At 40.8% G+C, this 25,585-nt stretch overlaps 1 protein-coding gene across 2 annotated transcripts in view; it reads right to left on the bottom strand.

The window, feature by feature from the left end:
- adarb1a (adenosine deaminase RNA specific B1a) overlaps positions 1–25,044 on the bottom strand; it is a gene marked incomplete at its 5' end in the record, with an annotated part of 34,169 nt that extends 9,125 nt beyond the window's left edge. Inside the window, 5 exons of one of the 2 annotated variants that reach the window (XM_083684813.1) lie at positions 526–640; positions 2,008–2,936; positions 6,030–6,104; positions 19,544–19,570; positions 24,945–25,044. In XM_083684813.1, coding sequence (XP_083540939.1) covers positions 526–640; positions 2,008–2,936; positions 6,030–6,104; positions 19,544–19,570; positions 24,945–25,044 — 1,246 coding nt within the window. The remainder of the gene's footprint in view (positions 1–525; positions 641–2,007; positions 2,937–6,029; positions 6,105–19,543; positions 19,571–24,944) is intronic. The other variant, XM_083684814.1, reaches the window with a different exon arrangement.
- Between the last annotated feature and the right edge of the window lie 541 nt (positions 25,045–25,585).

Genomic DNA, 25,585 nt, shown 5'->3' with positions numbered 1-25,585 from the left:
AAGTATTATAATTATTTAAGTATGTAAACCCTTGGCAATAGTATACCAAAATGAGTACAATGCACTCTATTATTAAAAAGTGGATAGTGCTTACTAAATCAGGCCATTCTTCCAGTGAGCAGTCGGAGAATAATGAAACATTGTACAGTAGGTGTGCCGGCGTGCGGCCAATGGTGACTTTGAAAGATCCACAGACCTCAAATATTAAGATGGGAGAAAACTATCCATGGGTCAACAACATCAACAACGTCCGAGTCACTCCTCAAAACTAAAAACCATTACTGTCAAAAAAAGACATTACTGCATTTGTCTGCAGTCTTTTTTTTTCAGTTAGAATTTCTAAATAAATTTCAGGCTCCAACGTAACAAAATGTGAAAACTATGTGTGAAAACTATGTAGGAGTTCACATACTTTTTCTTGGCACTGTATATTTCATGATTAGACTCAATGGAGCTCCCAGCTGAGCTCAAAGGAAAGAGCTCAAAGAAAGCAGGGGCTCTCTTGATTTTAACCAAAATCAGTACCTGTTGTCATAACAACGCCCGCTAGGACTTTCCGTCGTGCGTGAGGGGATGTAAAGTTATCCGTCAGCTCACTGAACTTTTCAACCACCAGACGGGAGACAGCATCTGCTAGAACCTGAGATAACCACCAAAAATAAAGGTGCCAAAAATAAATGTGCATACTTTTCCAAAACTTTTTTTTTCGACAGTAGTTTTTAGAATAGTCTTTCAGATTCAACTATATACATGCAATTAAGATCAATATCCTAACTGGTCAAACTAAATTCAATCTAATTTAAGCCTATATAATAAGATAATAATGTGTAAAAATGATCAATGATATTATGTGAGAGAACAAATGAAACGTATTTACTTACACATTTGCAAAGTCTTTGTTATCATCTAGTTTGTGTCTCTAGACTAGAGCTTCATTAGCAATCCAAGTGGAAATAGCAGCTATTATTTGTATATTGAATAAACGACGACCATTTTAAATTCAATCCATTATGGCTAGTTAGAGAGAGGGCATCATTCTGCAAAGGTGAATGCAAATGTAATGAATTTACATTTAACATTTGACAAAGAGGAACAAGGCAGGAGAGAAGGCAGGAGAAGAGAGGGAAACACTCCTGGAGGAGGAAATGTTTTATGTTTTAAATGCATGAATTCTGGTCAATCCTAAGTAGCTAAAACTATGCCTTTCAAAAATCTATGGCAAACTGAAAAACTAAATAAAAAACTAAAAAGATAAAGAAATGTCACATATGATACCTAATAATTTACAAAATTACAGAGGCTCCAATCCAGGGTATCTCTTTCAGACACTGCTTTCTATCAGTGAGAATCAAAAGTCAAGGGGAACAAATTATACTACTGTATAAGCGAAGAGAACTGAAGACATCACTTCTAAGTGAAGTGTAAGAGCCTCCTACTACATTTATGGTCTTGACTGAGTATGAGTGACAGATATCTAGGTGTTTAAAATGCAAACAGCTGTTTCATTGAATGATCTGTTCTAAAACGGGCTAACAGGGAGAAGCTTGTATAGTCAATAGCTGTGTTTGAATGGCGTTCAGGAGATGATGCTAATTAAGATTACAGTTTACTTTTACACATTGTTATCTGAGAACGGGGATTATGAGCAGGGATTAAGAGATATGGAAATAGATTTTCTGTACATAAAGGATAAACTTCTAGGTTTTAACGTGCCCTGTCTTTAAAAGCTTCGTCGGTTTTCAATTAAACCCTGTCAGAGGCTTATAATGAGGGGTGACAGTAGGGAGACCACCTGTCAGTTTAACAGAGAGGATTTAATAGGGAGTGCACTGCAACATAAGATCAGCCAAACTGACATGTCTGAAACACTGCTCCCCTTTTTATGGGCTCAAACCCTCAGAGAGAGTTAACCATACTATTACAAAACAAAACTATTTCAGAGGTGGGTTTTGCATTATATGCTGCTATGAAACAAAAAAGCTTAATCTCCTGTTTTTGAGTACTTACCTGTGGCAGGTGCAGCTGCAGGCCCTCGCTGGGTATCGGCTGGCGAGATGGTGTCTGGTCCAGCTGCATGTTAAAGAGCGCAGAGAGAGCGGCCTGCGCGGCACGGGCCTTAGCCAGCTTCTTATTGCGGCCAGAACCCTGGAAGTTCAGTGCGTCTACAGTCACGGACATGACAAAGTTCTTGGCGTGACTCTCTCCACTCTCCGACACAAAGTCGTACTTGAGGCCCGGCCGCAGTTCATTGAGGATCATGACGGGGTTCTTTCCACTAGAGGGGGAGATGAAGGCGGAGGGGGTGGGTAATGGGGACTGGGCCAGGCAGTTAGCGCCTGTGGCAGCGAGCAGGGGGTACTCTCCCAAAGAGCTGAAGGAGCCATTGCTGTTGGAGCCCAGGTAAACAGAGTCCTCCGGCTGGGCCGGCGTCTCAAACCCGTTAAACAGCATGTCTGGGAAGTCGGCCTGGTCGGAGGTGAAATCTGTGTTAACCGTCAGTGTCCGGCCCATGGCCATATGCGCCTCTGAGGCGTTGGGGAACTGCACAAAGGAACGCAGGGCCTTCTCGGCCGCATTCAGCTTGGCCTTCTTTTTTGTGGGGCCCGAGCCCTCAAACAGCTGCCCGTTGACCTCCACAGTCATGACGAACACAGGTGCGTGGACAGGGCCTGTCTGAGACAGTAGCTTGTAGGCCAGGCCTGGCTTGATCTCATTCAGCTGCATAAGAGCGTTCTTGGGCAGAATAGGCCCAGGGGTTTTCTTTCGTTTCTTGGGCCTGTACTTGGGGTGTGCATGGCCATTATTGCCCTCCTCTAGGGGGCGCTTCCTGCCGCCCCCAGCACACCCATTGGAGAGCTGTGCTGCCTCACCTGTCCCCTCTTTGGAGGAGACGTTGTCCAGGTTGCGGTTTTCCTTAACATCGGTGCTGCTCGAACCTGCGGTGCCCAGAAAGAGTAACTTACAACGCCTTCGTTGCAGGATCTTGTAAATGCAAAATTTAGAGATTCCTTTATGTCTCTTTGTAACTGAACAAGTGATGTGTGTTCCTTTGTATAGTACATTTTTGTGACTACTGTAAGTAACATGCAGTAAGTACATTCAGTATGCATATAGGAACTAAACATCTATGTTAATTACTGTATTCAACACGGAACATAGTAATAGGAGTATTACCGTTAATCATAAGACTTCCCTGAAAACATATCTTATAATGAAAGGACTGATTTATAAACAAAATCATCAAACGGAGACATGATAACTCTCTATCAAAACAACAAAAATAAAGGTAGGTAGATTTAGAAAGGCTAGATATCAAGTAAAGAAACCATTGAACAATTCAATTGGACATCTAGTTCCTACTTATACAGTATCTATTAATCTGTTAGTGAGCAAAAGGCTCAGAATAACTACTACAAATGCACTGTAATAACCTGCATGAAACTGCATGTCAAGCCTGTTTTTATAATAATAGTGTTTTTCTAATGAATTCTAAGAGAATGTATGATGAGTCTGTCTGGGAGCTGTGGCTGAAGGAACACACATCACCAGATCCTGTTGACAAAGTAGATGGAACTTTGTGTAAATTTTCATTTATAACATCCTCCAGCAAAAGCTCGATAGGTTACTCCTTTCGGTGCTCAGGGATAAAAGGCAATCCTTGTATGTATGAACAGCAGGAGTAGAAGGTAGTGGGCTCGGAGAGAAGGGGGGCACATATTGGAGAGACATCACCTCTCAAAATGGAGGTGCAAGAGAAATGAATAACAAACAACAAAAGAAAGCTGTCTGTGACACATGTCATACTGTATGACCAATCTCATAATCTCATCTCAGTCATCTTAATATTTTCCATGTTGTCACAATTGATCAGATGAAATAGTGAGTGCTACTCCAAATAATGGGAAACTAATCAGAGATGTTCACAATTCCTTTGAAGAGAGTATGTGTCGCATTAAGTGGAACTTTAGGTTGCTAAAAGTGCATGAATGAGAGGGAATTTGCTGGATCAATACATAAAGCTAAAGTGGGATTTTGGCTTTAAAGTCGGACTGAAATAGAAATCACTAAATTATGCTCATAGTAATGCTAGTTTTTCATTGTAATTCATGACTTTCAAAGGGCACATTTCATATCGAAGTTGTCTCCGAAATAATGACACTCGAAGATGTTAATGTGCTTCCTTTTATATTTTATAGTATTGTAAATAGCTGTGACTTCTGACATCCTGAACATCAGTTGCAGGTTCTTTAATCATGATAAGGCTGGTGTGCCCGCCTCAACTGTAAACAAAGTAGAGTTCGACAGCTAGCTAAGCTAACATATCTAAAAGAATAGCTAGTGAAAGCTAGCATACGCTTCCTATTCCTGCTGCTAGAGGTTGGCAGATTTTAACCAAATCTTAATCTGAATATGAATACTCTACCAGTCAATATGAGGTATGCTACGATTTTAGTGAGTACAGTAAATTATCTGTGAAATGGGATATTGTTGAACGGGTAGCTAGTAGTAGCTAGCAACCAGCTGTAACATTGATTGGCTAGATGGGCTGTCAGTCAACACCACAGATACATGCCTAGTCAGTCCTGAAGCAGTCTGAGCAGAGCAAAATATATCAATTAATTAAAGTTAGTTTAATAAACTTTAATTTGAAAGTGAACTTTGATAGGTTTGTGCTACATTTTGTTACTCTGACATAACAAATCCCCGAAAAAATTTCAGACCGACTTTAAATGCGGCAACGCAAACTATGAAAAAATACATCCAATAACATATTTTTCAATCATTTTGCTCTGGACCAAGAGGTACAATATGATCATGCTCTGTAGAGAGCAGACAGCAGAAAGAGAATCGACTCTGCTCACAGTTTTGTACAATAAGCATGCAAGAGGAAATACAAACATTGAAGAACACAATGCCCCAAATGCCCAGAGCAACAGGAGAGTGGAGTGATTACAGCTCTGAGGGGAGAGAGACATGATTTAACAGTGCATTGTGACGGCACGGCAACTGGAATAGCACTCGGCTAGATATCATCCACCAGCACTAGAAAGCCCTTGAATAACCTTGTCGACTTCCACCCATTGGCCTGCCACCATCCCTCCCTGTGCAACCAGGCGTAATCCAAACTCTCTCCCGTTTGGGTTGGCTTACAGGGAACCACGAAGGATTAGTGGTGTCCTTACACACATTATAAAGTGTAAAGTGTGTAATGGGATCCATTTAACGGTCCTCGAGCAGAACAGTGGCAGCCAAAACAGAGTGCTGAATTTGCCATCTGCTCATCAATTGAGCCCCCTTACTCTATCCATCACGGTTTTCCTTCTCAGCCTTTTAGATGGTGTTTCATCCTATCAAATTCCGAACTAGATAACTGTCTTGTATTTGTGTAAAGCATGCTGAGAAGCTCACGCTCCAGGACTGACAACTCTAATATGAATGCCATGAAGCAATTCACTTGTTATGCTGACATGAGCCCTGTATTTTAACTTTATAAAGAGTAAATTCATCCTTTCAATAAAGGCTTCTATATAGTAAGTAGTTTAGGGCTGAAATGGAAGTCCTCTCTGAATCCTGAGGCAGTGATCTGTGGGCTTTGGAGGCTTTTTGTTAAGAGCAGGGGGTCCAGCTTAGAATTCGTCTTTAAAAACGGTCTGAAATAACGGTTATAAGGGATTAAACTCTGATCCTACCTCCTGAGCAGGGAACCACAGCTGAATGACATGTTCTCAAGGACAATCCTAGACTAATACATCAGGGATAGCAGATTTAACACATTGTATTTCCCCAATATCCCCACAATATCTATTCCAAATGTTGTGTTATCCATAGCTCTATGCCATTCAGATGTAGGCCTACATCATAACTGATATATTTTGGTATCTTATAAAATGGCTTGTGATAACTGTGAATTGTGTGCACTCCACTGCACTTTGCAAAAAAGAAAAAAAAAACAGAAGCCCTTGTCTGAATAATACAAATTGTTGAGCGCAAGGATGAGTTGTGAATGAGGAGTAGAGAGAGGGACTCACTCATGCTCTCCTCTTCATCCCCCTCCATGGTGAAGAACCTCGGCTGGCTACGCGGCTGCCGCACCCCAGCTCGACCTATAGGACAGACACACACACACACACACACACACACACACACACACACACACACACACACAGATTCTTAAGTTGTAGGACACAGAAGGTCAATTGAAACTGATTTGTATTTCCAAAAGAAAGAAATACATTAGTCGTTGTAGCGATGAAGGTTCGCAGAATGTAATTTGCCAGTAAATACAACTATCTGAGATACACTAAACCTTACCTATACTTCTGGGGCAATGTATAATTTCACATGGCTAGAACCAAAAACCTTAGACAGAGGCTGGGAGGAGGGAACAGCTCCTACTGTAAGGTTATGCTCATTCATATATAAATATTCAGCAGTGGGACTAATCTTGTCCATGCTGACAGGCCATAATAGCCTGAGGCAGTCTTTTGTGACTTTAATATCCATTCCATTACCCTTCATTTTCAACAGCTCCTCTGGAAAAACGCTACAGTTCACACACTTAGGATCATTTCAGAATACAGAAGAAGTCTCCTGAAATAGCACTATTCCCCACATAGCCCTATTCATATTACGCCAATGAAACAGTGCATTGGCATAATATGAATTGGGCTGTGTGTGTATTATTCATGTACATTCCACAAAGCTATGACTCAACGTGCATCACAGCGTGACCGCCTGGCCAGAATCCCAGAGGATGGAACTTACAAAATATGAATACATTTTCATTCACCTCATGATATTCTGTAAAGCATTATAAGAACACAGCAACACATCATCAGTGTATAAGCCTAGCTGGTGATAAAGGTGGAATCCAAACATCACCTAAGACTGAATCGTTGAATGGGTGAGCAAGGTACAGTATCAGGTGTCTTAAAATACCAAGTGTTAAGTTAAGTGTAGCCAGAACAAATGTGCATGGGAGTGATAGCAATTCTGGCGAGCATTGGACCGAGGCATGTACCCTTGCCACTGGGGGAAACGTTCATGGTGGTAACCTCAGACACTATATCAACAGACAGGCAGACAGAGAGAAAGTCAGGGAGTGGAAGGAGAAGAGGAGAGGAGTGAATCAATACGATAATTGTAAAACAGAAACAGCCTTAGGCCAACACACTTCAATTTCACCCAGGACATATAGTTATAAAGCATTAGGCAAGCTGTTGCTGAATATCAACTGTTATCTGAACCGATTATAAAATTAAATCATGATTGAAAGAAATGCAACCCATATCTACAGTATTATATATTACCAGTTGAACTCTGTAGCTAATCCACAGTTACACCGTTAGATTGTTAGACGCTGACTACTATTGCCATGTAGACTAGGATGTGCCTCCCTCATAAGAGAACCCGTTTCCCCTCTCCCACACACACACACCTAGCACACACCACATTCATCCTTTTAGGTTGCAGATAAGGACAATATAACCTCACAAAGGAGTGTTGTCCCTGCATCTTCAATCTTTCCCCACCACAACGGGGGTACAGAACCATATGGCAGATATAGCCCCTTCTGAAACAAAGGAACATTCAAACATTTATGACCTCAGAAACTAGGAAACTACACTATTCTGTGCTGAATGAAGAGAGTTGACATGCTAATCGATATGTGATGTGTGTTATGTTTTAAGAATATTTTCCAAGAGTGTACAGGAGGTCACTGTTTCACATATGAACATTTCATAACGTTTTACGTGATTAAACACTCACAATGTGACAAATTGTACCTTGAATAGATCGGTGCATATCAAAACGTTCCAGAAATCAGTGTACCATAAAATAACAAATAATTGGAACAAAGACATTTAGAATTGAATGGGGATGTGACACCCTCCTGATCTTTGACTCATCAAGGTCATTGGGGGTCATAAACTTGACCCACCCCCCAACCTCCCTTATTAGAGTCTAGAAACAGGGCCATCAGACAGACATTACTGAGAGACAAGCAAATTCAGGACTGACAAGACCATGTCACCTCGACAGCTGTTTGCCACTTGTATAGCATCGCTTACTACCAGTTAACGTTAGCAAAAGGCTAAAAAGGGCATAAGCAAAAGGCTAAGGAGGGCATTGTGTGCTAAATGTAATGTTAGATTGGTAAATTTTTTATTGTGTAGACTGTAGTCTTGCCAATCATTATTATTAAATCTGCCACCACTATCCATGCTGTTCTGAAGTTAGCAAACGCTAAAATATTCCACAAAATTGTCTTCGACTGTCAGGTTGTTCATTTGAGTTCCATACACTGTAGCTCACAAATAGGTGATATTACGATATTCCAGCTATTTGATTAATTGACATGATGTGTAGCATGAGCCACATCTTTTCGTTTATTTGCTTTTGCTAGTGAAGCTTCTCAGTTATCAAACCCCTTAATTCATTCATTGCCTCCCTCATTACTTTATTCTTGTTTTATATTCATGCTTCGTTAAATAAATGTTTGTGTGCATTGATTCATGTGCTTGCATCTTTATGTGAACGATTGCATCCATGAGAACATAGAGTTCGCCCCCTTTGGAAGATTGAGACTAGATATTGGCATAATCGGTTTACAGTATGCAAATTAAATATAAGAATAATTCAGAGTTTAACTTAAAGATCTATTATGAAATATTTAGTGGTGGGCAGCCTTTATAATTACTTATTCATTTGAATAAAAGCAAATTAATCATAATCATAATTTGAATATTAAAGTTAGTTAGTTTTGGTAGTGGAGGAAGTTTAGTGACAGTTCTATCTTTGAGATATCTTCAAGTAAGATAAATACGTTCTTGGTGAATTTGTAAGAATTGCTTTTGTATGAATTGCAAAGAGCCTGGGTACGGCAGTTGCTCCGCCCTCAACCGTAAGACATTACAGAGGGTGGTGAAAGCTGCCCAGCACATTACCAGGACGGAGCTGCCATCCATGGAGGACCTCTACACTCAGCGCTGCAGGAAGAAGACCAACCGGATTATTAAAGACCCTCATCACCCCAGCAACAAACTGTTTCAGCTGCTCCCGTCTGGCAGACGCTACCGCAGCATCCGGTCTCACACCACCAGACTCAGGGACAGTTTCATCCCACAGGCAATAAGACTGTTGAACTCCTGAGTTACTTAGCTCACCACAATGACACTTTAACTATGCCACTTTATAACATGCCACTTTATAAAATGCCACTTTATACCAGTCGACATCTGGATAAAAACGTCTGTTTACATTTACATTTACATTTATTTAGTTTTGTATTTAGGTAACTATTGTTATTGTTGTTGTTTCTTTTATTTTTATTATTTACACTTCTTATTGCACTGTTGGAGGAGCCCAAGGCTTAAGAATTTCATTGCCAGCGATTGCTCTGTAATTGTTGTGCATATGACAATAAAACCATCTTGAATCTTGAATCTTGAATCTTGGTAGTTCAGTGGAGTGAAAGTGTAGAGTATTCAATCTACTATAAGTAACTACTAAGTTACCTTAATTTATACCTAACTAACCCAACAGTAAATATAATTTAGATACTTACATTGTTGAAGAATGAGAAAGTGAGAGATAGCGGGAAAAAAACAGTAAAAAGGTATGATACATTTGGGATTGAGTGAGTGGTGAAGCCTGTTCTCCAGTCTAAGTAAATTAGTCTTAATCTTGTTTAAAGTCAGTGTGTTGTTGGTAGCTTGTGTATTTTGCTGTGGCTATCCTGCCTTAATCTCAGGGACCTAGTTTCTATTGGAAGCCAGCTGTTTGAAGCTAATTGCTGTGAAGTGCTGTCAATCTCCAGTGGGAGGGCCTGACACTATCCTGCAAGGCATTTAACCCCTGCTCACCTTGGACCAGGACTAATACATTTGGGATTGAGTGAGTGGTGAAACCTGTCTGGCCGTTAACTGATCGTCAGGTGGGAGGGGCTACTACCCTGCTAGTCATCAGCAATCACAGAATCTGCATTTATATTGTGACAGAGCAACAGCCTCCTGACACAAAGACGAAGGAGTCAATCTGTGGAGTCCATCGAGGAAGGCCTGAGAGGAAGGCCAAACTACTAAGTATTTTTATTCTATTAGTTAGTTTTTTCACTACTCTGAGTGCTACCTACATCTTGTATTTCCCACAAACCCTCGATCTCTATACCGGCAAATATCACAATGTGCTTCCTCCCCATTCCTGTTATTTCATCGCTCAGGAGGACACATAGACGCTACACTCCCACTCGCAACCCTTCCAATCTAATCCACCATGCTCAACTGACCACGACCTCACTGTCGCGGGAGGACTTTGGAACTGCCAGTCAGCGGTCCGGAAAGCAGAGGCTATCTCAGCCTATGCCTGCTTCATGTCCCTCCACTTCCTTTCTTTCACAGAGACATGGATTACACCGGAAAACACAGCTACTCCAGCAGCCTTCTCTGATGCCTATTCCTTTTCTCATTCCCCATGACTCTCTGGACTCTCCATATGACCTCCTCCCAAGAACCTTGGGGTGATCCTTGACAACCACTTATCCTGTGTGGCGAACATCACAGCAACAGCACACTCCTGTAGATTCTTCCTCTACAATCAGAAGGATATGTCCATTCCTCACCAGAGAAGCAGCACAACTTTTGGTCCAAACACTTGTGATCTCTCACCTTGACTACTGCAACGGACTCTTGGCCGGTCTCCCCGCCTCCACCATCAGGCCTCTGCAGCTCATCCAGAACGCTGCCGCCCGTCTGGTGTTCAATCTCCCCAAATTCTCCCATGTCACTCCCCTCCTCCGCACCCTTCACTGGCTCCCGGTAGCAGCTCGCAGATTCAAGACCCTGGTGCTTGCCTACAGGCCGGCAAAGGGAACAGCCACTCCCTACTTGCAAGCAATGCTCAGCCCCCAAACCCCTGCCTGATCACTCCGCTCTTCCACCTCGGCTGGCCGCCTGGCACTGCCACCTCTACGTGGATGCAGCAGCCGCACTACTCGGTCATGGCTTTTCACTGTCCTGGTGCCCCGCTGGTGGAACGAGCTTCCCACTGCTGTCATGACTGCAGAGTCACTACCAATCTTCCGCTGTAGATTGAAGACCCATCTCTTCAGGCTACATCTTAACAGTCCCTCCTAAAGACCTCTTCACCCCCACTACCCCCCTGTACCAGTTTCTCTCCTGATAAGAAAAAAAAAATCTTCTTCTAGCATTATGACTGCCTATGGCCCCTGGTCCGAGCATTGATTATGATGACTGACATCTTATGATGATTGATGGATAGATGATTCACTTACTTAAACAAATGTATTTGTTGTAAGTCGCTTTGGATAAAGGCGTCTGCTAAATGCCATAAATGTAAAAATACATTTAGCTGTATATGCTGTGCCTCAGGGGGATAGATAGTGCAGAGGAGTGATATTATAGTGGACACTGACTGCAGTGAAATGGGGGCGCTGTTTCTCATTTTGCAAATGATGCACACTACCTTAGTGAGAAATCTTCAAGTAAACCAATGAAAAGTAAACTCACAGTGACCATTTAAACACAATGGAATGCTCATCGTGTTAAAAGTATGCAGCATCAAAAAGTTCATAAAGTGCCAGACTACACATTGCTCTGTTGAATTGATGTGCCCAGAGTGTTCTGGGTGTGCCCATCTTGAAAGAGGAGTAGTGTATTCAATCTAGGCCTACTATAAGTACATTTAACTTTAAACTTACTTACCCAACAGTAAACAATGTATATACTTAAGTTGTTGAATAAAGAGATAGTGGGGGATAAACAGTAAGATACATTTTTTGACACAAGCAGGACTTGAACTTCTGTCTGTAGGGTTGAATGCATTGTCATAACCATTAAGCCACAGAGAGTTCTTGAATATCAACAGCTGAAACAGCTGATTTAGACATCAGTAGTGCCCCACAGAAAAAAAATTAGCTGGCCGAAATGGCATGTTTTTAGTGTCCAACAGAAGAAAAAAACGTATTCCCATCTTGCTAGTTACATAGCTATTTAGATTTAGATTTAGATTGAATAGTGGCATCATATCTAGTTAGTATATTTGTAAAAGACAGAGCTAGCTAGCTAGACACTTGCTATCCAACAAGATAGGTAGCTAGCTAATGTTTCACTTTCTTCCATACGGCTGTTTTAATCAGTGAAAAGGCATTTGTAGGACTGTAGGCAACATGAGGTATTGAATTTACAAGTGTTATTTTTACATTTTACATTACATTTGCTCAATTAAGCTTATAAAACTAATTTCTTGTTCATCTACAACTGGTTGCTAAGACATTTAATGGCCGCCATGAACTTCCTGTAAGTTGCTAAATTCCAATCTTAGTTAAGTTCAATTTTGAACTCCATGTAAAACCAATAGGACTTTTTGCAGTTCCAGAAAGTTTAATAGCTTAAAAAGTTGACCAGATATCATAAATCTTTCACAGGGTTTATAAATTGGAGTTTTCTGCACATTCTAAAGTTGGTTTGGAGTGTGTCGTTTAAAAGGTGTATGAACAGCAGTGTTCTAAAAATTGCATCTTTTGGTCACCATATTAAAATGTGCATATAAGTGGTAATATTTTTAAAAAATATATAAAAGTTGAGTACAAGCAACTCAACTTGAACCTTGTTATAAAGTTGAAATATGTTTTACATAAAAGCTGTAGGAGTAGCAGTGACAAGAAAATAGAAAAATAATAAGAAAATTGAGTATGATGAATAACAGTAGTGAAGTGGGAGAACTTCAATTCTGCCCATATCTTTTTCAGTTTTCCTTCCCCCAATTATAACAAATGGCTATGAGCTCTCTGAAGTGTCAATCTGAATTCCGATTGGTCTCCTTGCAAAACAGCTCCTAATTTAAATACTTAAGTCTATATAACAGGGGCAAAGGGATACATTCTTTCTCTTTCCTGTGTCCTGTTGTGAGGTTCTCATGTTGTGAGTAGCATTGTTTTGGATGACCTGTGGTCATCTCTCTCTCTCTCTCTCTCTACTCTCTCTATTAGAAGGTAACATTTATCTATTAAGTATTCGCCTTGTAATAGTTGTATAAGTATACAGTATTATTAAAGCCTCATTTGATTCATTCTATTTTACCTTTCTTGCACTAATTCAGCACAAACTCAACAATTCTTTGCATATAGTGATAATTACATTGGAGTCAGATTATCAATATTAGACACGATTTGCTATTAACAAAATATAGCCAAAAGTCTCTGCCAAACCTTTGTGTGGAAACTGATATTATTATTAAATGCTCTACAGTAGTGTGTTGCTTTGCAAGCACACTAATTCATAAATGATTAGACATATACAATATCTTTAACAGTCCAAAAGCAAGTAAGGCACAGCATAAGGTTGGAGTATCAGGAGGGGCAATGCAGGACACCCTCCGTATTGAAATAATACATTGTCGGTTGTAAAAGATCAAAGCCTGGAGAGGGATACATGTCTTCTGCCCATAAGCACACAACAGAGCACTTAAAAGATATATAAAGCAAAATTAGAAAAGCCCTTACCTAATAAAACCATTCTCTGTTGATTCAAGCCTTCTGGGTTCACATGTGCCATTATTCATGGGTGATGCTTTTCAAACCAAACTAAATGGCCTAATTAATCTAGCCTAATGGTGGGTGACAGAAATAATGCTGCAGCCATTATCAATCCCAGAGACAAATATACATACTGTACTAACAAGACTGGTTTAGTTTCTGGGAAATTCCACAGTAACAGAATGATGCAGTCGTTTTTTTCACTTTCAAACGTTTGCCAAACAAAACCCATTGATAGCCAGGTTTAACAAATTATACAACTCTATGTACAAGGACTACTTCTGTGAAAAGGGTTCTACATGGAACCCAAAAGTCACTGCCACACATCAGCTTCTCCCACAGGGACAGCCAAAGAACCCTTTTATGTTCTGTATAACCTGTACAATCAGTTATGTAGCCAATTCAATTTCAGTAATTCAGTTACCGATTTGATTTGGTATTCTACCTATATTTCTTACTTTTGTTGACTTCCATTATCTTCGTTCCTCATAAGGCAGAGCAATTTGAAAATATCTTACACTTGTGGGTTTTTGGTAACAAAATTACCTGGAGACTGAGCAATGACTCTTAAACTTAAAGAAGCCAAACCATATCCTAAAAAAATGAAAAATAAGCATTGATATTTGTCGAACGGGGTCTATACTTGAACATTAATGAGGTTTGATGTTTTAAACACCTTTAAATACTTTTTATAGCAGATGTTTTCTTAGACGTTTTTCCAAATGTTTGACCAGAAGTCAAAGCCTTTGCGTATTCCTATTCTTTCATTTGACACCCAATTTGATATGTTCTGACGAATTGCACATTTTCGTCCTCAGTACAGTACATTCAACTCAAAATGCTAGAGGAAAAACAACCTGTGTTCAACCCAGAGCCTCAGGCTGAGAAAGCCTGAGCGATAACGTAGCATTTCAGCAAAGGGAATAGTAAACTCAAAAGCAATTGCATTTCAGGTAAATGAAAGTCCCTGTCCCCATTCACACATTCCTTGTTCTGGAAACCGTAGAGATCTCTTTCAATGACAACAGTAAATGGTCGTCAAAAATGCTTGACAACAGCTGACAGTATAAATTGGCGTCCTTTCACAAAAGTAACCAACCTGCAAGTCCTCCTCTAGGTGAGATAAGACGAAGCTGATGTGTGACGTTTCATTGGTGACAAAGCTTTGAAGTGGATGCATTTGATAAGCAATACCACAGAAAAACAACCAGCTCAAGCTAACCAATTCAGGGTATCACTTCAATAGAACTCTTTTAAGAGGGAGAGACCCAGATACAACAATATACAGATGCAGAAGGATGTCAAACTGAAAAGTTTTGTCTTTCTCATTCAGAACCAATTATCTTTGAGAGCAAACTTCCCCTGGAATGAGAAGAGAGGATATAAGTACTACATTTTAGAATTAAGATAAAAGTGCACATGGAATTTATTTTGTCTTACAATGTGTGCAATTTACACGGTGATAGAGAGTGCATTAAATAGCAAAATGAGGCATTGCGATTGGTTTATCAATGTGATTGAGCATTTCAATTTTGACAGTGTCATGCTTATCAGAGTATGGAAAAGTATTGTCAATTGTATATTAAGTATTCATTTTCTTTTTGTCGCAGATCATGCGATAAAAGCAAGGAAATGAAATGACAAACATAAGAATTGATCTGTCATTTAAGCATTTGCATTACATTTTTCAATGTGGCAGTAGTGTACCGGAGAATAGACTTTGCTTTTTCTTTTTCAATTTGGCAGGCATTATGTGTACTCAATCATGAAAATGATAATGCAATACAGAGCGATGAAAATTTACCAGGTGCTGCTGTGACCTCAAACCTTACTATGTTTTACCCCTGAACACATTCTTCTTGTCTTGACTACTTTAACAAGCTGCAACACCACACTTTTCACATTGTAAACAAAGTGGTGGGCCAGCCAATTCCGACTTACGGAGAGCAGCTTTAAAAGTTGATTTCCCTACACATAATAACAGATAGTTGTATTGTGATTTAGTCAATGCACCTTAGTGAATAAAATACAGCGCTCTAACATTTCCTCTCAACCCCACCCCCCCTCCTGCCCGCCTGTCACAGAGTCATCACCGCCTCCCCCTCCACCAGGCTCCCCCCATAAGCTGTCCCTCTCACAGCCAGGCGAAGCGCTTTGCCTTTCCTAGTGATAAGGGACAGTGCGCTGCTGTTATTCACATTCGGTTAATCAAGAAACTGCCACTCTACATGTCATCCACAGACATAAATAAATACACGCCCCATGAGAAATGACCAGATAATTATCTTTGCTATCTTAGCTGACAGAGAGGGTTTGGCTCTGTGACACTCTTAGCATGGGATCTTGTTGTGAAGGGTCACTTTCCCAGACTGGCCTTGTGCTTTATCTGGGATGTCTCCTGTCAGAGACGAGGTGACAGTAGTTTCACATTTGCATCTACAGTACGAGGATTTGTGGTACTCCTCATTTCCTGTCTCTAAAATGCCATCTTTATTAGCTCTCCCTTTCACATGAATAAAAAGAAAAATAGTGAACACCTAGGCTAAAAGGCTCAGTATTAAGAACAGTTTGGCAATAAAGAATGTATCAGCGCCAGAATGAAGTCTCCCTGACATAAGGAGCCTGTTGTGATATGAAACCTGGGTAATGGCAGCCTCCAGACCATAGTCATCCAGCAGGACCAGCAGGGCTGTTCCTCTCCTCTCTAACACAGAGCTGGAGGCAGCACTCCTGTTGGCTCAACATGTGTCAGAGCCATAATGGTGTTGCACAGGGGCCCAGATGAGTATTACTGAAAGGGCAGCAGCCGCGCTATCCCCCAGAATAGGTTTCATTAGGCATAGCTCTATGTCAGCACCATGGACAGTGCCACACTAAGCTTCGCTCAGTACAGCATAGCACAGCAGGTCACTGAGATGTTCAGAACATGATCAGTAACCATGGCCATAAACATATGCTGCAATGTGCCCATTGCAGAATACTGTATATCTCCCCTGAAGGGTACCAGCCACTAGCAGCATGGGGGTTGATGGGTTTTTTTCTTTGGGATAGATCAGCTTTGAAACAAAAAAAATGTTTAGTTAAAGTTTAGTTTAGTTTTTTTTGCCCCAACCCTCCCCTAAAAGGAAAATTGTAATTATATGTTAATATTATTTTAGTCTTTTATTTTCTTTTTTGTCCAGCCACCCGCCCCCCCCCCCCCCCCTCATCAGAGGACCTAAGTACTTTGTTTGTTTTATTCATTTGAACAGTTATTACAAGTATATCTACATCTATATCTATATCTACACTCACCGGCCACTTTATTAGGTACACTAGTACTTGCTAGTACTGGGTTGGATTTTCTCTTTTTCTGACCATTCTCTGTAAACCCTAGAGATGTTTGTGCGTGAAAATCCCAGTAGATCAGCAGTTTCTGAAATACTCAGACCAGCCTGTCTGGCACCAACAACCATGCCACGTTCAAAGTCACTTAAATCACCTTTCTTCACCATTGTGATGCTCGGTTTGAACTTCAGCAGGCCATCTTGACCATGTCTACATGCCTAAATGCATTGAGTTGCTGCCATGTGATTGGCTGATTAGATATTTGCGTTACCAAGCAGTTGAACAGGTGTACCTAATAAAGTGGCCGGTGAGTGTATATATATATATTTACAGTGCCTTATATATACAGTATTCAGACCCCTTCACTCTTTCCACATTTTGTTGTGTTATAGACTCAATTTAAAATGGGTTAAATTAAAAGAATTTGCCATCAATCCACACACAATATCCCAGAATGACAAAGCGAAAACATGTTTTTAGAAATTTCAGTAAATTTATTGAAATACAGAAATACCTCATGTCCATAAGTATTCAAACCCTTTTCTATGACACTCTTAAAATTAGCTAAAATGCAAAAATGTCATCAACAAATCACTTAAGTTGAATTGAGTCCATCTTAATGCAAGGATAATAGTTCATATAATTTTGGAATTAATATCTTTGTTTATGTAGGGTCTCTGGTCTCTCTCTCTCTCTCTATATATATATATATATATATATATATCCATTATGGTATATTTTTGTATTTTTCCTGCAGTACATGCTAAGATATATTCCATTGTAATTGTTATAGTTCTTTAGATTTCTTTTTTAATTAGGGGTGGATGTGTTTCGGGGGGGGGGGGGGGTCAGCAGGATGTGGAAGCTGCTCCTAGAGGTGGGACTTGGGGGAGGACAATGGACTCAAGACCATAGTGATACAGGATTGAGGTGCATATTTTCATTAGGATATTCTAAGCCCTTCTCGTGCCAGCTGTTCTTGTGAAGGATGAACCACTGTCATTATGGATGTCCCATGGGAAGCTTTATGTAAGATTGGCTGTCTCTCTGTAGAGGGCTAGCGGTCAGATTGGAGATAGATGTAGTCCTTCCCTTGAATGAATGATATTGTCAACCAGACAGTGATCTAATGCTCATATTCCCTGCCCATACCTCCTCTTCAATTACACCACAGCTATAGTCAAATACATCATACCAATGGAATGGATTAATGCATGGGATGGTAAGTGACTGCTAGCCTCTCTGCGTACATCACTATAATGATGATTGACCAGAAAGGTCACATATCCTGTTGCTAGCCACCATTTTGATTTTACATGTGGGATTTTTTTAACTTTCATTGGTAAAGAAACACCATGAAGAGTTTAGCCAAGCTAAGGATGTACATTGAATAATGATATTGGTTGACTTTTTTCATCATCTCACATTACATAAAGTCTGATTTTCAGGGGGCTGATTTATGAAGTGTTTGGACAGCAAATACTGAGGAACTCACACACAATACTCAACGGCGCACAACATTTTTTTTCATCTTTTGAAGTCACAAGAACTCAATTAGATCCAAGGAGGCCTGTCTAAGCTCCTTTCATTAGTGGAATACCAGAGCTGACTTTTCAACAGGATTGTCAGAGCAGGCCTCACTCTTCGGCTATAATCTCCTCTCTGTGCACAGAAATGGCCTTGTACCCGGCGCCACTCAACTACATCCTCCCAAACATTAGCACTGACAATGTTATCAGTGTGACAGGTCCTCCGCTGGCTTCTTTGTGTGTGCTGGATAGAGGGAGACTGAGGCTTAAGTTGTCACTTGCAAGATAAAAGTGACAGAAATTAGCTGGTGCGGAATGAAACATTTCAAACTAAATTGTTGTCGTTTATCTGTATGTTTGTGTACAATGTTGAAGAAGGAAAAATGGTGAAACTTGAAGGATTGTGAAGTGGCATTCTGTTCCCTGTCAAAGCTCACAGATATCAGCATCATATCAACACATAAGCCTGGATCGCCTCTCTTAGCCTTTCATGTTCAAAGGTTGGGCATTAAAGACATTATAATGATGTTTTTTGTTATTTTTAGTACTTTAGTGTACGCTTACAAGCATGTCGTAACAACACATTTAGCATATTGTTATTGACAATTGTCTCATGAGAATAAAGTTAGCAATGTAACAAGTTAAGACCTGAGTTAGTTTCTAAAAGAGAAGATGACTCCTCAGCACTTCACGTAATATTATGAAACCTGCTTGCTCTCTATGACTCCCGTTCCATGCTAGTGTCTCATTTGTCTCCCTTTTGTCATGCACATCACATAGAGATAATTGCAAAAACACAATTGAACAAACTTCTTGTCCTTCAGACCAACATGTAGCTGTCATAAAAGATTCCAGATGATAAATGGCTGAGAAAACCCGGGAGAGTCTAGAGCGGCATGTCATGCACGTCGTATGGAGCATCCGAATTTGAGACAGCCAGAACCAGAGACAAAATCTATTTATATTGTCTGTGCTCACCTTCAAATATACTCCTGTCTCAGACACACATGCACCACTGCACACAAATATATACAGACCCAGGTAAATATCCTGACACATAATGTAATACACACGCACACATGCACGCACGCACACAAACACGTGATTTAAAAGAAATAGAAACCCTACATACCTTCTGTCATTGTTTTGCTGATGACACCTACGAAAAAAAGAGATAACAAGAATATTATTATTATCAAAATGTAATAATAATAATACAGTATATTGCCCCATGAGAAGATAAGAAAAATTAATTCCACACAGGGAGTAGTTGGAATTTCCGAAGACCTAACATGAATTATAGATACTGTGTAACCATGACATACAATTGACATTTCCAGTCAATTTTGAGGCAACAGGAGAGCTGCCTCCAGCTCTGTGTTAGAGGAGAAGAACAGCTGGTCCTGACTGGAGGCTGTCTTCATATATGCCATTTTAGCTGACACTTTTATCCAAAGCAACTTACATTGCAGTGAGTGCATGTATTTCAGTATATATGGTCCCAGCGGGAATCGAACCCACAACCTTAGCGTTGTTAGCACCATGCTCTACCAACTGAGCCACATAGGACCATACTGAGCCACAGAGGACCATTTACCCATATTTCAGGGAGGCCTCATTCTGGTGCTGACACATTTACTGTAGGATTTGCCACATTTCTTGGACGCTCTAGTAATACTCCCCATCACCTCTGAGACATAAGCCCTCGTCAAGAGCTCGCATTACAAAAGACATTGGTATTACCCACAAGAACACAGGCTCAAGCCTCATCAGAAGGAAAGAAAGCAGGACTAAGGATTGGAGATGTTGGGAGACACCAGCCGTCAGAGTTAACCAGTGAACGAGGAGACAGTGATGAATGGATTGTGGAGAGTGTTGTGGTGCTGGAGGCCAGCTATAAATACAGCCAAGGAGGAATAGTCAAAACTGTCCTCACTACTCTAATGTAGACGGATCGATCCAGGAGTCAGAGCCGACCGTGTAAAATATTAGGTGCCTCCTGGCACAAAAAGCTTCCTTGAATATCAGCGTACGTCTCTTAGACCCAGACCCTACATTTTCTCTCCATGAAATGACATTTTCAGACTTGCCAAATCAACCAGACCCCATATCGAGCCCAGGTGCAACTTGTCAATGGGCTATGGAGAGGTGATGAGGTGGTGGAGGGGAAGAGAAGGAGAGGTATACTGTAGGGAACATACGGGGAATCTCTGGCTGTATCTTTCTACTTTATCACAGATAATAGCCTTAAAACAGGTTACAGGGGAGATTTCAAACATACAGTACTCGATACAGGTTCAGGTTTCATCATTAAGCTACCAATACAACTTAATAAAGAATTAATCAAAAACTTAAATAATATACTGAATGTCATAAAAAATTACACAGATCACCAACCAAATAAACTTGGCAAATGAGTCCTGGATCAAGGGAGGAGACAGAGCATTGTTGTTTGTTTTTAAAATCAGCAGTAACAATCAAATAGAATAAACTAATTGAAAACTAAACTGACATATTGACCCAAGAATTCCTGACATTATACACATATTGTAGGTATTGCATTGAAAACAGAGACATTTCACCAAGCAAATTCAACAGAAACTTATTGGTTGACCTTTTCAGCTTGTCAGATACAAATGGTGTGTCTATTAACCTAAAAGTCTCAAGAACTTTTTTTCCTGAAGCTGATATTGGATGGGAAATGTGACCTTTACAGTAGGGCAAAATCACATGAAAATCACAAATGAATAAATAAAACGCTCTAACATACCTATAAAACCATGAAATCAGCTGAGAAAACATTGATGAGAGAAATTGATCCCTCAACATGCTCTATTTTAAATTACCTTATAAATAAATAATCATATCATAAAAATAAATTATTTCCAATTGACTTGCCGACTAGTAAGGAGTAAGGGAGTAAAATTATGTTGAGGGGAACCTGTGAAATCTTAATGACGGGTTTAATTTACACGATGGCCCTTTGTATGCCTCTAAGGTGGAGGGAACGCTGTATCAATGCCACATGCTAATCAGCCTCACTTAATGGTCAGGATGGCCCCTTGTGAACTTTCTACTCCAGGAGAGAAGGCCCCAGATCTCTGCTGAGGACAGTCTCACATTCACGCACTGTTGTATTCGGCTACCTTAGAATCCCCTCCACTGGGTGGGGGAGTGGGGATGGTCACTGTCAACCTCAAGGATAAAGCAATGAAGAGGATTATCTCTTTCAGTTTGCAAGTTATGGTCAGATGAGATACAATGTCATATACCGTTATTACATTGGGAAAACAAGAAACGTGTGATAAAAATCATTTAAAATACCTGGGAAAAGCAAGAGAGACCAGAACTTAAAATGCTTCTCAATCTCTACAAGCAGACCTGACTCCTTTATGCAACAGCACCCACCCAGCCTCTCTCCCTTCCTACAGTACCTTCCATCCACTGCACTGTTCACCTGGTAGACACCCAGGCAACTCAAACTCATTTAACACGATCATAGGCAGCCCTGGGCTCTCGTGCTGAAAATTGCTCCTGACAAAATGCTTGAGAGAGCTCTGCATGTGTCAGAATGACTTGACCTCAGGAGGCCAGATTCTTAAGCCAGGACACGTACTGTAGGTGTCTGCTTCTACATAGTGACGGCCAAGTCCTCTCTGCTGTATGATTCACCTTCATTATTCCTCATTGTGATGGATCTCAGCCACCTACAGTATATGATGCTCTACTGTCTAAGGCCAAGAAAGTACATGTTGAGATCCCAAGGGCCCATCTGACATGTAATTAACCCCTGTAACTGTCACAATGTTTTCCTGTTAATTTCTTTCCTTCAACATCGACGTCTAAACAGCTATGAGAAAAATGAGGATATTCAGAAACAATTTTTTAATCATTTTCCAGGGAGCATAAATATGCAATTCTATTAGAGTTTCAATAAATTGGTACTGGAAGTCCTGCAATGCACTCTCTCTAAACCAGTTAATTGAGGAGGCTGATTTGAGACTGATTTGGACACGGCAGGTGCAGCAGGACCCAGTACTCAGAATTTTTCGAGGGCTCAGCAGGAGGGGCAGATGAGAGATTTCAGGTCCCCGCTCTGCCGCTCTCCTTCCCATTTTCTCCACACCACTACCCCCGCATCTCACAACAGATGACTATCGCTGTATTCCTCAGTCAAGGCCAGGCCAGGTGCTCCTTTATCTCCGAGAGAGAAGGATACAGGGGGCTGATGTTGAATTTCACACCTCATGGCTCCTGGATTAGCAGGTTTGGAGGTAATATTGACGGACAGGCGGCCAGGAGAAGCAGGGGGGATCAGGGACAGGCTGGCCAGAGGTGCCTCCTGTCTGAGAGGTCAGCTGGAGGTATGAGGGGGCCGGTGTCAAAGAACAACACGCTGCCTCAGGGTTCACTGGAGACCCAGTTATCAGCACAGCCTCAGGGGGAGACGGCAGTATCAGCCAATCAGAGAGAAGACTGCTCGGCAGACAGAGATCGGCGGCTCAGGCAGACACATCCCTTAGCGCGACGGACGCCTCACAGAGCACATCCGCTTACCTCGTCTGGAATTCACTTTCCCCCCAGTAGATTAAACTCACACTTCGCCTCCCCTCACAGCACACCAGTTAACAAGGTACAGTGGAAATAATGGTTTTGAGTGCAAAGTATAAACCAAGGGAACGGCTTAGTAATGCTGTTTACCTCATTTTCCACGGATTAATGCTAAATTGAAAATTTCCAAGTGGGACAGAATAGGAAATTAATTTTTGCGGCGCTGACTTGAGCGTTTAATAAATACAGGGAATTTTCTTTCACATATTATGTGGCACACTGGGTGAGTTATTCAGCCACCGAAATATGAGCGGGCGTCGACAATCATGTTGAAACCCAATGAAGCAAGGATATTAAAAAAACGACTTCAGCACAGCACATTACTGACTGCATCCCGAGAGACCAAACAACAACTTTAGTCCCGAACATACCAACATAATGTTCCACTACAATAGATTTGATGTCTTTTTAACAGCTGCTGCTTAATGCTGAATACTAAGTCTGATAATGAAGTATGCTGAATTCCCTTTTAATCAATTATCATGCCCGGGTGGCATCTGAAAGACGGTTACCACATCAAAGTAATTATTTATGTCTGTGCTTCCCATCATGAGTGAACCCATCATTGTATTTAGATTAGGCTTGATTAAGATGACTACAATGGAATAGATCATTGAATGAGGAAAATGTTAAACGCAAAAGTGTACAGTCCAAAAACAGAGGAATATTGCATTCTTGTCTGGTTGTTTGTTTGAAATCCATCCCATAAATCTGGAACAAACCCACCAATTACATCTCCTTCTACAACACATAAGCAGGGGTCATATCGTATATCGTATAGCTGCATATGTGTCTATATCGTATAGACATAGCTGCACATCCAATTCTGTAACCACAGACCAGTAATGAGTAGGAGGTTGAATAAGAGGTATTATACTTTCTGCATGAAAAAAAAAAAATAATCTTATCTGCTCACCTTGCAATGTGCACAAATGGTTCCCCTGTGTACCCATGTCAGGGAGTTAATTTGAAAGTTAATATACCTGCTTTCACCCTACAGAAAGCCACGGCCATGGAACTGTGCCTATATCCTGCCACAGAAAATTATAGAATACATATGACACAGAGGGTGAATTTTAGCACTGTATTCTTTGGAGTAATAACTACAGCATACTGTAGAAAATATTATTGTTTATACTGATTAAAAGACTTGGAAATTAAAATCAAAGATCAAAGATTAAGATGAATAAACTGACAAATATTAAACTTTAACTGGGTTAATAAAATAACCCCTTCACCGTCTCTCTGTCTCCACAAGTCTTTCGCGGTGAACTTTGACTGATGTAAATCCTGTGGAAGCCACTCAGCCTGTCTGATTCTGGTTCCATTGTAAATGGAGATACACACTATATTTTTCGTGATTATCAACAAACTCCTAGCATACTGAAACACATGGGCATCAGGATTGGGAATGAAGACACAATAAATCATGCTATAATGGCAAACTGGTATATGGAAAAGCTTAAGTTGACTTAAAACTTTAACATGCACAATTCCACTGCCACAGCTTCTCAACATTGTCCATGTGTATGCTTGGCTTCAGATTGCCATTTGCTACTCAGGAAGTTGATGAGACAACTGAATATAGTGTGTGTCTGTCTACAGGGCATCTCCTGTCCATCACAAGGTTATCACAAACTCAAATACAATATTCCCAAAAGCAACACTAACTGCCTGTATCTCAGACACAACTTATGCAGCAATAATTCCACACTTCCAACTATTGTACTGGTACATACGCAATCAAAATACATAAGCACACATGCACCATCATTACTATACTTACATTACTATTTGGGTAATCATTCCATCTAAAACATGCATAAAGCGTATGTACTGTGACTAAAACAGTTCACAGGTCGACATACACTCACAAATACGAAAATGCACAAACAAACCCTATTGGAGGTATTCTATGTTACCTTTGCGCTCTGAGCGTTTCTTGCGCCTCCTCTTGAACCTCCTGCGGATGAGGCAGTAAAATGCCCCCATGCTCTGGGAGTTGTCCAGGAACAGAGCCATGCTCACCAGGGCTGTTCTGAGCCCCAAGACTATCCTGGAGGCTCTAATGTGCACTGTGCCCCTCTTCTTTTCTCTCACTATGCTGCATAGTACACACACACACACACACACACACCCTCCCTTCTTCCTCACACAACTTTGGGGAGGGAGGAGGGTGAGAGACGACTAAGTGGAGGAGGGGCAGTCAGTCTCCTATTACCGAGGAGGATGGTGCTGTCTGGCACATTGACTCAGAGTGGTAAATGGCTGTCAAACGAACAGCACAATCCCTCTCTCTCTCGCTCTCTCTCTCTCTCTCTCTCTCTCTCTCTCTGTCTTCCTCTCTCTGTCACACACACTATCTCTCTCTCTCTTCCACACACACACACACACACACACACACACACACACACACACACACACACACACACAGTATCACGTCATAAGCTTTGCAAGCCTGCAGTTTTATATCAATGGTAAAAAACGTCACTTCTGTGGCAACCATCTCAGCTTCTCCTCAGGGACCCTGATGACCTGCAGCAGATCATAATCTATCAATATT

The sequence above is a fragment of the Argentina silus genome (genome assembly GCF_951799395.1).
Source record: "Argentina silus genome assembly, chromosome: 14".
NCBI lineage: Eukaryota > Metazoa > Chordata > Actinopteri > Argentiniformes > Argentinidae > Argentina > Argentina silus.
Note: the sequence above shows the minus strand (reverse complement) of the source record. Positions and strands in the feature narration are given on the sequence as shown.